The 13958-nt window shown below is 41.3% G+C and overlaps 1 protein-coding gene across 1 annotated transcript in view; it reads right to left on the reverse strand.

The window, feature by feature from the left end:
• Positions 1–7970, reverse strand: part of mdh1ab (malate dehydrogenase 1Ab, NAD (soluble)) — a 34980-nt gene extending 27010 nt beyond the window's left edge. Inside the window, exons 1-4 of the mRNA XM_084322251.1 lie at positions 7902–7970; positions 7064–7162; positions 5668–5764; positions 1918–2093 (exon numbers count right to left, since the gene is read on the reverse strand). Coding sequence (XP_084178377.1) covers positions 1918–2093; positions 5668–5764; positions 7064–7162; positions 7902–7904 — 375 coding nt within the window. The 5' untranslated portion in view covers positions 7905–7970. The remainder of the gene's footprint in view (positions 1–1917; positions 2094–5667; positions 5765–7063; positions 7163–7901) is intronic.
• Between the last annotated feature and the right edge of the window lie 5988 nt (positions 7971–13958).

Consider the following 13958-nt stretch of genomic DNA (forward strand, 5'->3'; position numbering starts at 1 on the left):
AGCGACGGGCAGATTAGACACATAGCCATAATTTAAAACATAGATTAGGCGATATTAACGTTAACATTAAAGTGGATGGTGGCATTCAAGCGCTAACTCTGGCGCCACCTGGTGGCACTGAAAGTGTTAACATGCTTTATATCCTCGCCATTACTATGCCCGTCGCGGTTAAACGTTAGCGTTAAGCTAGCTAACGCTTCCATTCGTCTTTGACCAGTCTCTCGTAAGCTACGTCATCCCCCGCTAAGAGTCATGGGAGATGTAGTAAATACAACAGTCCTGTGTGTGTGTCTTTATGCAGATCGTTATGCAGTTTTAAAGCACCTTGGCTTTGTTCTGAATGCACTTTGTTGTAGTTATCCTACAGAGAAAAGAAAATGCACTCGACTTTAATGCACATTGTTGTATGCAAGCAAATAGAAAATGTTTAAATTGTACAATCTTTCAGCAGTCAGTCTGGAATTAATGTATGCATTCAAAAGTGCTGAATAAATGTTTTATGGGCCCATAATAGTGATTATTAATATTATTTAAGTTAAAGTTTTGCCATAATCATGTCTTTTGCCATAATTGGGTAGCTGAAAAAAAAAGAAATACATTATATATATATTTATATTCATAATTTTCGGCCTTTCGGCATTCGGTTTTCGGCCAACTGTTTCCTATTTTCGGTATCGGTTTCGGCCAAGAATTTCCCATTCGGTGCATCCCTAGCATTTACAAATAATTTCCCCTTGTAAAAAAGGGAAAAATCACACATCACTGTCAAGACTCTGTAATAATCCGAAGGCAAGGGAGAGTTCCCTCCAATGGATTTCAAACAAGGTCATAAAGAGAATAATAACGCATATAGAACAATAGTAAGGGGCAAAAGTAGCTTTCTGTGGGAATAAGTGTGCACAAGTGTGGGGGAAAGAGGAAGACTTGCCAGCACAGCACAGCCCACCAAACACACGCACACGATATATACTATACATGTGCCTGTCACAGTGACAGTTCCTGACACATGTGTTGTGGAGTGGTCACATGTGGAAAGCTAAGACTCTGTAAACCAGACATAGTTCCATCGACACTTGCGGTGACATTTCAGTCCTTGAAATGTCACCAGACCAAAGTTAGCACAGTATACTACAGTTTTTACTCCACTGACAGGGAAACACACATGTGTACACAGCTGCTAATAAGGTGCCTGTATTACTAGTGACCAGCATAAGTCTAGACTGACATATGAATATCAATAAGCCTTTGAAACATTTGCATAGGGAGGAGGAATATGCAAAGGTTGGCCAGACACGGTTACAAAGACATAGAACGTTCCAAATGATGCACTATGGGAAACGGCTCACACCTTTCTTCAATGACCTATTGGCTATGTACACTTCCACGGTTCCGTTTAAGATGTACGTCACCCACACAGCAGATAAGATATCATAAGAATAAACGTTATTCTCCCAGAGGGGAAAATGTACTTGGAACATCAGTGCTGCATCATTCTGCGATAACAGTGTAAACAAAGAAGAAACAAATATATATACAATCATTCATTCAGTTAGTAAAAAAGACTTCAGACAAATATGACAATACATAGAGACAAGCAAGTTAAGCAACCATAATACATAAGTAGGTAAACTCATTTCAAAAGCTTCATATTGCACCCTGCCCTAAATAAATTACAACAGATTAAGACTTGGGCAAAAACGAAAGAGGTGACAGCCCACTGTTAGCTGGCACCTCAAAGGAATCGACCTCTAGTATTATTTAGGAGAGCGATGGATGTAGGAAGGAAAGAGAGCTTGTAGCGGTTGCTCTTATATCTACTTGCTCTGAACCGTCTCCCTGAGGGAAGAACTTCATAATAGTTATAACAAAAAAAGAATTAAAAAGAGAAAAGGGGCATAATAGATCCTGTGTCCTTACCTTGACGGTCTTCTTGGCATAATTCTCCAGGGCGGCTCCCTGGCTCTTGAAGATGGCCACGTTGGCCTTGAGCAGGTCTTTCCTCTCCATGCCCTCCTTCCTGGGCATCGAGCCCACCAGGATGGCGGCGTCCAGGTCCTTGAAGGCCACATCCTCCTTGTCTGTGGAGATGACGTCTGTGGATGAAAGAAAGCCTGAAAGTCAGGGGTCCTGGTTTCAACACGTGAAGTGTTTAATCGGGTGCCATTACTGTGAGTCTCAATGGACAAAGGTCATAGTTGTACATCCTATACATTTGAACTCTTTCAGCGCCGCAGGCCTAGCCCATCTTTGTTCCTACTGCGCCACCACTAAGAGATAGGGATGCGTGGCGGTGTTTGCAGGGCTATATCTATATTATAGCTATGGATACAATACTATGGCTCATTTGACATCAACTATCCATCATTCAATATGTGAAAAAGAATTGATTTGTTCATGTATACGTTCGCGTGTTATACCGTGGTGAATATAAATATAGTTTCAGAGTGATCCTGGCTAATTCCAGAAAACGGCGCTATGGAGCAATACGTGAATTTTACTAAAAGCGTTGTCGTTACTCGCCTGTATATGCTACTATTTCCAAATCAAATGTATATAATAGGTATTATGTTTCATCATGAATGCATAAAAGGGGGGGGGGGGGGGGGTTGTTTTTTGATGCTTTGATAATCACCAACGGCATACGTTCTGGAGTACGTTACACATGGTCGTTGCGATCGATGTGAAATCATAGTTGGATCAAAAGCAGGATTGATGTCATATAGTCAAGGAGGTACCCCAAAAAGAATATTCCAATTGTCTGATCGCGATTTCCAGTATTGGCGTCCATCGTGTCGCCAACATAATCCACCACAACACATGCATCGGGGGCATTGGACACGTTTCAATGTCATCGAGTGAACCGCTAGACTCACCGGACCAAAAAAACTGCGCCCGGAGTGAATTAAATGTAACACCGGGTGTGAAAAAAAGGTTTAGAAGGGTGGGCGATACTGCCACCTACCAGGATGCGGCCGGTATTGCACTCTAGCGATCTCAGAGTGATTCCCTATGGTAACCCTGAGGTCCGTGTGAGAGAAATTAATAAAAATATCGAATAAAAGAAATAACGACGAAAACCCGACTATACTCGGGTCTGGCGCTGAACGGTTGGCGAGTTAACCCGACTATCCTCGGGTCTGGCACTGATTGAGTTAAGAGTCAATATTTGAAAATAGTGTTTGATATGGGCGAGTACCCAACGTGTCAGAACCTAGTCTATAATGACGTAACTATATATGGTCTTTTCCAGCTGCAGATGACTCGGCGATACATCAAGGGGTTCAACGTCAGATACGATACGTCCAGACTTTCTGTGTCATGGTCATTTATGGCATATGCCACGGTGAGGACATTTTATGAAAAGGTTGGTTGGTCCTCGCTGATGGAGAGGCACAACAAACACTGGTATTTGTTCATTTTGAAGGCCCTTATTGGCAAGCTACCTCCTTATACTACGTACATCATTATTGGAATGGAATGTTTAGAACCTATGGAACTTGTTCCAGTGACTGACACTCATTGGACGACAAAAACGAGGGGTTGCTCACTCACTGCTGGCCAAATTAATCGCCGCCGGAGTTGAGAGCACTCCAGAGGCAACTGGTACCGAAAATGGCGATCGCGAACTATTGAAGATTATTATGAAGAGGACATAAGAGGATAAGGTGCGTTTTCACCAGACTACATTGGACTCTGCACTTCTGGTAAATCATAAAAATACTATAGTCAAACGGGCTGAGGAGGTAACGTATTCTGTTCACCGGTCCGCTGTAGTCGCCGGCGGGAGAGCACTCCAGAGGCAACAGGTATCGGCAATGGCGATCGCGAACTATTGGAGATTATTATGAAGAGGACAAAACGATCACACTTATGGATGATGTTTTGATTATGTGTTTTCACCAGACTATATTGGATTCTAGTATTTTCAAACAGGCTGTTTGGATGTAACGCTAATGTTATCGGTTGGGCGCTGCCAGGGCCAACGAACGTTATTTATTGTTCCTGTTCTGACCCAAGACACTTCGGAGCAAGAGTGGACAGGGTTTTGGTGGACCTGCTGACAAAGGTAACGTCTATTTTACCGAACCCCATCATAAAACATGCCTTTGTAATGATCCCAGCGTCAGAAAACAATTCTGTGATGATTTTATTTCAATGAGGATTATCCATTTGTTGGACAGACAGAGTTGGACAGTAATATATTCTATATTTTCTATCAGTTCATTGACTGATCAATGTAGCTGCAGCCTTGGATCTTTCCCTTACTTTGAACAACAGGAATGCTCACACTATCCCTCTTATATTTTGTGCATCACGCAAACACGCAGTTGCTGGTCTGGACGGTCCTCTCCGGTAGAGCTTTCGCTACTGTGGGGCCCGCAGTTGTGGCGTGCTTCCTTCATCGTAGAAAGTTTACAGGTTCCCTATTAGCATCGAGTTTAAATCCAAAATATTGCCAAATCCTCCGTCATGGTTGTGTAACCTGCCTTGTCGTCTGTAGAGCCATCTTTCTCTCCACCACGTGAAGTGAAATCTACTACGCTACTCTGTGCCGAGACTCTGCTGTGTGTGCAGACAGAGCCCTGTCCGTTTAAAATGTTGTCCGACTAAGTATTGATAACACGCTCGCTTAGTATTTTACAAATGTGTTTTTATTTGATGAATGTGGGCACAGATATGCAAAAATTTACTAAATAGGCATTCTTAAATATGTATTATTTCAAAATATATATTTTTCGTATATGTACTCTGTGGATGATGCCTGAACACAGAGTGACACTGCGTTACTTGGAATACCGCGGCAAGCCTAGCATTGGTCTGACAAGAGTTTTCCATGTAAATACCTCCTTGTTTATCTTTCTTATAACTGTACAAATATATCTTCTGAAAATAGATCTTTCAACAACACATCATGCATGAGCCCCCAGTAGTGTGGGCATAGTGCTCGGCCCACCTCCATGTATAGGAACATTGTCTTTGCAGCACAGTCAGTTAAAACAGGGGCCTCTCACAGCCCGAGCCCAAACAAAGCAAAGGACAAGCGCCGTTTCAAAGGAATAATTCTAGGTCACAATGGAGATGGTGCATAATGGCGCCTCATGTCTAAAGCTGTGACACTGGTTACTGTAATAATGAGACAAAGACTGAAACCCATTGGAAATCAGGATCCAGTCTCCTTCCACTCAAAGCATGTGTGCTCTAAACCTGTTGTTTTGCTCTAGTCATTTTAGGTGACGGATGACATGGACAAAAGCGTTAGGTAGGTCCTGCTACCTAGCCAAACGATGTTATTCACAAGACCTGGGGTACAATTGCTTTCCGTCTCAAAGTATCTCCTGAAGACCGACTGCCACTGGGGAACATCATGCTTTTGAAACAACAGTAAGCCCAAGAGTAGTAGTAGTCTACTGTCCAGTACAAGTTGGTACACTGATGGCAATGAGATGATTTAAGGTCTGGTTGTGGAGGCAACATGACCTTTGGTTCTCTGTAAGGTCTGTTGACCTTATTCACACAGTGGCCATTTTGCTCTTATGTCATGCTGAGGTTGGCTTCCTTTCCATCGTGTTCCCACCCTAGGGTAGAAAGGAATCCGACCTGAGCATGACATAAGAGCAAAATGGCCACCGTGTGAATATGGTTAATGAGTGGTGAGCATCATGTTACCTCTCAGAAGTGGGAGGGCACAGTCCTGCAGCTCCATGACGACACCCTCAAGGACCGGCATCATGGGCGTGATGTCCAGGAGGAGTAGAATGAGGGGCTGATGTTCGGAGGGAGGGAGGGAGGCAACAGGGGTGAATGGTAAAAGATGGATGAGGGCCAAACAAACACATGACTGAACTGTACAAAAAGTAGAGAAAACATAATATCATGAATGATCGCGGAGGTTGATGTGTCAATGGACTGAGAGCAGAGCGTGACAGCCTAAGCCACATGGGTCAACGACACACTGTGACACAGGCCAAATGGAGGTCAGGTGGCGTTAAAACTGACCTCTATCTCAAACCCTGCCCTCTTTTCTTGATCCTCCTCCTCTGACTAACCTTGTTCCCAGTTGTATCTCCTCCGTGAGATAAAGACTAGTAAAGCACTACGGCCGAAAGTGTGAATTTCCGGTGTATGTACTTCCCCTGGAAGCTGCCTCCAAACGGACCAAACTTTTCCCGAATCCTGTCTGCAAACAAGCTAGAACGTCCCGGTCATGTAGTAAATTATTCAGGCAAAGCCGTTGCAGTGGCTTAAACGAAGAAATATTGTGCACTTCACACGTTTCTATAATTGTTTTGTCGAAACTGGAAAGCCTGTAGCCGGTACTTCCTGTACTTCCCGTTTTCACACTTTAGGAGGCATAGCTTTACCAGCCTATCCTCTGACAAATTTGTGCGAGGAAAGCAACAGTTGTGATTGGAGGATCAATAAAAGAGGGTGGTTTGCGATAGATCCGTTCCAAGGACCAAACTAGGCTTGATAAAAGTCTGTGAACAAATCACATGTGCTATTTGATCCACTAAAACAGATAAAATAGCACAAACTGGAAGTAACTGAAATTATTTGTTGTCCAGTGTTTAAAAAAGGCACCACTAGTAAGATTTCAATATCAATATCATTGTAAAAATAATTGATGAGACAGACATTTTGTATTGATATTGTGTGCCACCAGATTGGTTCCACAGGAGTTCTGCTTATCAGCGCCAAAGGAAGCCTTTCCCAACAAAGCTTCATCAACCAAAATAACTCCACATTCACGGTTAGAAGGGGCTGTTTACCCTCTCCTAGCTTCTACAAAACAAATCCCATGTGGGACGTTTCTGGGGAATGGGAACAAATTGCTAAATCTCGTCTGCAACAGCAAGCAATGAGTTTGTAATAAAAAAATTTAGTCTTATTATGAGAATTAGGCTACCAATTGTTTCAGCAATGGTCCAATTTGTTTATACGATATACAGTATTACTGTTGAAAATTGTCCTTGTCGTGGCTTTAAGACACTGCCAATACACTCCCCAATGACTAGAGATCAGGGCGAATGAATTACACAAGTAAGCCAAAGCTCTTCTTTACCTGCTCTTTGCCGAAGACATCTCCCTTGGCAATGCTGAACAGGAGGGAATAGGCAATCTGCCCAGCAGCGCCAGTCACCAGAACTCTAATGGGTTCAGACTGCAAGACAAAAGGACACCAATGTTGGTATTAAGTTAATACTATTAACAATAATATAATTATTACAACAAGTATGACATAACAGTCCAGCTGCAGTACCACACATGTGGAATATATGCCCCTAGGATTAATTAACTCAAGGTATTAATAGCCACACACTCCAAAATAGAGCACTATCTGAACCTTGAAGGCTAAACATCTCCAACATTACATAACAGGCAGGGATATTTATAAAGTTACTTGCCATCTTTACAATCCACTCAGCCGTTTTTATCCTTGCATGTCACACCGAAAACGTATTGAAGAATGGTGTTAGGAGTGTCACTCAGTATTATGAATAATAATGAATTAGACAAAGTATGGTATGACCAGTAAAGTTAAAGTAAGATGAAACTGCATGAGGAACATACATGTGGCACATATTGCCAGGGTAGCCCCTTTCGTGACTGTGATACATTAGTTAGTTAGATTAGTTAACATACAGTGTGTTCTAATCCGTGCCTTGAAATTGAATAGGTCGGTCTAACGTTAGTGGTGGTAGAGGAAATCGACACGTCAACTAACATCAGGCTAACCTACTACTACTAGTAGCTAACCATTAGTTCGTTTTAACTTTACTTTACCCACGATCAGATTTGACAATGGCGTTATCGAAAACATTTGGAACATTTCAAACTGCACTGAGAAAATAAAAACTGACAATGTTCCCCATAGCCCGGCAAATGACAACGTTACTTACCATTTTCAAAGCTTGGACTGTTCTCCCACTTCTCGGTGCAACTGGGTCAGATGTCCCCCTCTACTTGTCAGATCGCACGTGTATTCACGACACTTGTAGTCCACGCCTAGCTGAGGATCCTGGGAAATGCTGTTTAATGTAACGCGGAAGTGCAGTGGTCTATTCACGACACTTGTAGTTCACAGCCTAGCTGAGCGGTACGGCGGTACTCGCATAGATATAGAACACGGGTACGCGTGCTAGAGGATCCTGGGAAATGCTGTTTAATGTAACGCGGAAGTACAGTGGTCTATTCACGACACTTGTAGTTCAAGCCTAGCTACGCGGAACGGCGTGTCAGAGGATCCTGGGAAATGCTGTTTAATGTAACGCGGAAGTGCAAAAAAAGATTTATTCCGACGTTTTTCTGTAAACTGACGTTAGCTAGCTAAACAAGTTGTTTAACGGGCATGCGAGTGAACAAACACGTGTAATGTTATTTCTGGACAGCCAGGCTAGCCTCGGTATGTGGCCTGTAGTGTCAACAATATGAATATAGAAGAAGAGCATGAATATTGAGGAGATACAACTGGGAACGAGGTGACATGAATATTCGAGACGCTTGCCGTTGCTTAGCAACCCCAGTACTTTCCCCAAGGATGGTAGCTACTAGTTAGCTAGCCCGAGATGAAGCTTTACAGCGACAAACCAACAACAGTTGGTGTTTGTGTAATTAACCATATCCAGATACATTTGGCTACTGTATTTGTTTGTTCTAAGAGCTATCTGAAGTTACAATAGTTCATCTTGGCAAATCTCGTCTCGTGTTATTAACTCGTACAACAAAGAAAAACAAAAGCATAAGTCTAAAGCAACATTTGTAACCAGCGTCACTGGAATAAACAAGGTAAGAGTAAACAAATTCGCTTTTCTTTCTCCCCGTCTCTTCCCACCCACACACAGGACCCGCTCTCAGTATTATGTGCGTTGTATGGACAATAAGAACCACATTCATATGATTGATTGATTGAAAAGTGTATTAACAGATTGCAGAATTGGTTTGATTGATTGATTGAAAAGTTTATTAACAGATTGCAGAATGGGTACAGTACAGTACAGCTCAATACATACAATTGTTACGGGGATGCAGACCAGAGAAAGACTTTCGTCTTGTTTACATCAGGGTCCCCCATTTTCAATTCATCATAACATATATGACATACATGACATACAGATAGACAGTACTGCTACATCTATACATTTATGACATATCAGATTTGCAAATACAGTACTGTTTGTGATACAAAAGTGTCCAGAAAAGGAGTGTATATACATTTGGCGTAGAAACTGTACATTGGAGGAGGTTGGATGTGTGTGGTTGGGTGGGTTGGGTGAGGGCTGTACATTGGAGGGGGGGGGGGGGGTTGGGTAGGGGGGACACACACATTTTACACTGTACATTGGAATATTGACAAAGCCTTACTTGGTCATTTACTGTACAACTAGGTTAGGACATTTGTAGGGGCCAGTTTCGAATTGCAGTCTCCTGTAGGTGTTTTTTTAGAGTGTTTTTGAAAGTGGGTATAGTGATTCACATTCCTTTACAGCTTTGGGTAGGGCGTTCCACATTGATGTGGCATAATTGCGAAACGTGTTTAGTCCCTTGTTTGAGCCGAATCTGGGTTTAACATGATTTGTGGAGCTCCCTCTGGTGTTGTGATCGTGGTATTCACTGACCTTTGGGAAGTATTTTGACATGTACATGGGTACCTTGGTCGTGTAGTGTATCTTGTAGACCAGGCCCATTGCAAGTTCCTGTACTCTGTCGTCTACTCTAAGCCATCCTAGGTTGTCAAAGTGGGCAGGGGTGAGGTGGGTTCTAGGAGTAAGGTCAAGCAGTAGTCTGACCAGTTTGTTTTGAGATGTTTGTAATTTAGTTTTTAGCGCCTTTGAGGTGCTTTGGTACCATGAGGTGCAAGCATAGTCGTAGTACCCTTGAATGAGTGCTCCTGCCAGAGTCTTCAGGGTATTCTTGTTTACCAGTGAGGAGATCCGGTACAAGAATCGAGTTCGTTGGTTGACTTTTTTTATTACATTGGATGCCATTTTGTCACAGAAAAGATTAGCCTCTAGGATGGAACCCAGGTAGGTAATATCTTCTTTCCTTGTGACAATATTGTCACCCACTGTAACTGAGAAGCCGTCGGTCTTGCTGAGTTTGTTATTTGAACCGAAGAGAATGGACTCTGTTTTGCCCATGTGTAATGATAGTTTGTTATCAGCGAGCCATATGCAGATTTTGCCTAGTTCTGAGCTGAGGGTTTTTTCAACCTGTAACTTGTTCTTGTCAGAGACCAGCAGGGCTGAGTCGTCCGCAAACAGGAACAAGTTGCAGTCACAAGCTGACGACATGTCATTTGCATAAATTAGGAACAGTAGCGGACCTAGTATGCTTCCTTGTGGAACACCACAGCTTACTGTGAGGGGGGGGGGATAGGGAGATGGGGAGGGGACTGTACATTAGGAGGGGGTGGGTGGGAGAGAAATATACATACGGTGGGGAGAGAATACATACGGTGGGGTCGGGGAGGAGACTGTACATTAGGAGGGGGGCTACAAGTCAAATTCTGGTGAATTGTGACAGTGGCTAGCTAAATATGTTTACCTGTGGAAATAGTGACTGGGGAATTTTGGCATTGTGGGCAGTGGACAAAAACTAAAAGAGGACATTATGGAAATGTAGTTTTGTCTAGTCTTTGTATGGATTTGCCATTTGGCCAGGGTTTGAAGTCTTCAGATTAACAAGCCTTATACAAACGGTTCAGAATTATTGCCCGTTGCTATTGGCTAGTGCTGCTGTCCTCAACTAAATACGTTCTAATAGTGCACATGCATAAATCTAGTACTTACCACAGATGTTATTATTTTTCAGGAAAACGAATTCAGCATGGGAACAATCATAGAAATTCACTAATCGACCAATAGTCTTAGTCGACTAAAACCAAACCGACTGAGAAGAAACAATTAATTTCAAATTTGGTGTGTATTACACCCACCAAAACGGCGTGGTCAATACAATACCGGTGCTGGGAAATAAATTAAAAAAAAGAATTAGGCTAGTGTCTTTGCAAAAAAGAAACGTAAACATGTTCCACAGATTCAAGGAAGTTGTAAAGAGTTGTTGAAAAGATAACATGTCCCCTTTAAATTATGTCTGATTTTTTTTTATTATTGTGATAACGTCCAGACATATCAATGTGCCTCCAAAAATATGTACATCAATTAGACCTGTAATTTACAAAATTGCAGTGATCTACATTCAAACCACTCAAGTGTTCTCTCTCTCCTCTCTCTACATTTGGGAGGAGAGGACCCGGATAGGGGCCCATTGTTAGCCGATCTTGGTTGTCAATAATGCATTGCCTCATTACAGCATCATTACATGAGTTGAACAAAGCCACAGGAGATGATGTTACTTGGGCGATTGTCCCCTAGCTATGGCCTCACTTTATGTGGCCAAGCCTAAATGTAACCGTTTAACACTGGTCCACATTAAATGCATGTTGTAAAGAGAATATATTAGGCCCAAGTGGTGGATTTGATGACCAAAATTAAGTCTGAATAATATTGACAAAATATAATGACAAATGACAAATGTAATTATTGTAGCATATATTGTGATTGCAATATAGCTTGCAATATAATTTTTAAGCTGTAGTTTTAATTCAAATCTATATTTCTATTTCCTTTTCACAGTTTAAAACTAGTGCAGTAGTATAATGTGGTGTGCAACCTGCTCTGTAAGTGTAACCCTATAGACAGTGTCACTGGAACAACTCTACTCTACTCTTGCTATGATTGGAGTGGACCCTTATGTGTTTCCTGTCAACTATCGCATTAGCAAACATTGCAACAGGAAATAAACCCAGGTCCTTTTTTAATGTTATTATTGTCACTTTGAAACCATCTATAGCATGACCAATATCTCACAGTTGTGAACTAGAGAATAGATTCTAGATTGTACCCTTTTCCCTGGAAAATCATCCTGGGTCATAGTACAAAGTCATACTCTCTATATTGTCAATGAAATAGGTCCAGAAGCTGTCACTTGATAGTGGCACAGACAAAAGTTTAGGATTTCTTGTATCAAGCTTTCCAAGAGAGTGAGGCACAAATCTAAGCTGTCAAAGGAATGACATACATAGCTTAAATTTAGACTTAAGGTGGGCTTATATTTTCTACACCTATGAGCAGTAACCATTTAGTCTAGATCAGCGGTTCTCAACAGGGGTGCCTTGAGATTAAAAAAAAAGAAAAAAAATCTTTTTGGATTACAGAAAATTATCACTAAAGTGCTATCTGTTGCAGCTGCACTGTTTTCCATGAAAATACCATATTTGGATAAGTTTGACCATTTCTCAAAATCTGAAAATCATTATTTAATAAAACACAGAAAAGGATCACCAAGTTACTCTGGATAAAAAAAAAACTTTACAGACATTGAGACAAAGCTTCCTGACACATCTCCATCCAAACTCTTGGAAGAACTCATTGAAATCTCATCTGATACCACCTAGAGAGCTAGTTTCAGAGTGTGGTGCTGAGTACCAAGTATCTCATGATGCAGCAGTTAAGGTGTTGATACCATTCAGCACCACATATCTGTGTGAAGCTGGCTTTTCATCCATGACAGCTCTGAAAACAAAATATAGGGCCAAGTTGAGCCTTGAGGATGACATGCGTGTTGCCTTGTCAAAGATCTCCCCACGTATTGACCGTATTATTAGCCAGCAGCAGCAGATATCGCATTGAGCTAGAAATGTCCACTGAGTGAACGAGTGCTTATTTTCTGTATTTATTTATATTTTTTGAGAAATGGTAACTTGGTGATCCTTTTCTGTATTTAAAAAAAATACATGATTTTCTGTTTTTGAGAAATTGTCAAACTTATCCAAATATGCTATTTTTATGGAGAACAGTGCAGCTGCAACAGATAGCACTTTAGTGATCCTTTTCTGTATTTAAAAAAAAAAAAAACATGATTTTCAGTTTTTGAGTAATGGTCACACTTATCCAAATATGCTATTTTTATGGAAAAGTGTGCAGCTGCAACAGATAGCACTTTAGTGATAATTTTCTGTAATTTTATTTAAAGAAATATGCTATTTGATTTACTACTACAAGCAGTGTAATGTCAACAGTACTAAGCCATTTAGACCTGAAACACCTCTTAATAATGCATTATATAGCCTGCATATACACACAAATGTGTTTCCCAGTTTCTTAAATAAACATTATTTTGAAAGCAAGCACGTTTGTCATCATTGTAGCAAAAAAGACAGGACCGGAAAAGTCTTTATCGTATGTAGGGGTGCCCTGGAATATTTTATTGAACACAGGGGTGCCTTGGCAGCAGAAAGGTTGAGAACCCCCTGGTCTAGATAATTTCCCATGGTCTGCTGACTTGACTACTCTTGACAGCTAGTCTTAGAATTAAGTTCAGTGTTTTATTTGCTATTCTGGGTAACATTAATAGGCCAATCGGAAACAATCAAGAGATGTCCAAGCCCCAAGGCACATAGCATATAGCTCAGGACCTCAGGGAAAAGGGTGGACAGGATTTACTTGGGCATATGGTGAGAGGTGCGTCAGAGACTGTTAGCTGAGACAGATGCTGTATTCAGAACAGCACACTATCTTGCTAAGATGAACCAACCTTTCACTGACTATGACTATCTTATTGAGCTTGTAGCACGGCCAGCCCAATATAGTCAAATACTATGGACAAATTGTAATTTGAGGTGCCAGACTGCCTAAACCTGTCAATAAGCTAAATTAAAGCTTGCTGTGAAATGTACCAGATAGCTTAATAATAACATCTACTACAAAATGAGCTTGTTATAATGTAATTGCACAATGAAATAATGAGAAAAACTAAAAATCAATTCCAATGATAACTTAATTAAGCTAGTCAATGAGACTTAACTTAAGAAGCAGGCAAACAGTAGTTCAGTTCAAATGATATTCTGTATTAATCGCCCAAAAAGATTACATCACATTTCAGTTAATGAGTTAATC

Source organism: Notolepis coatsorum (genome assembly GCF_963971535.1).
Source record: "Notolepis coatsorum genome assembly, chromosome: 9".
NCBI lineage: Eukaryota > Metazoa > Chordata > Actinopteri > Aulopiformes > Paralepididae > Notolepis > Notolepis coatsorum.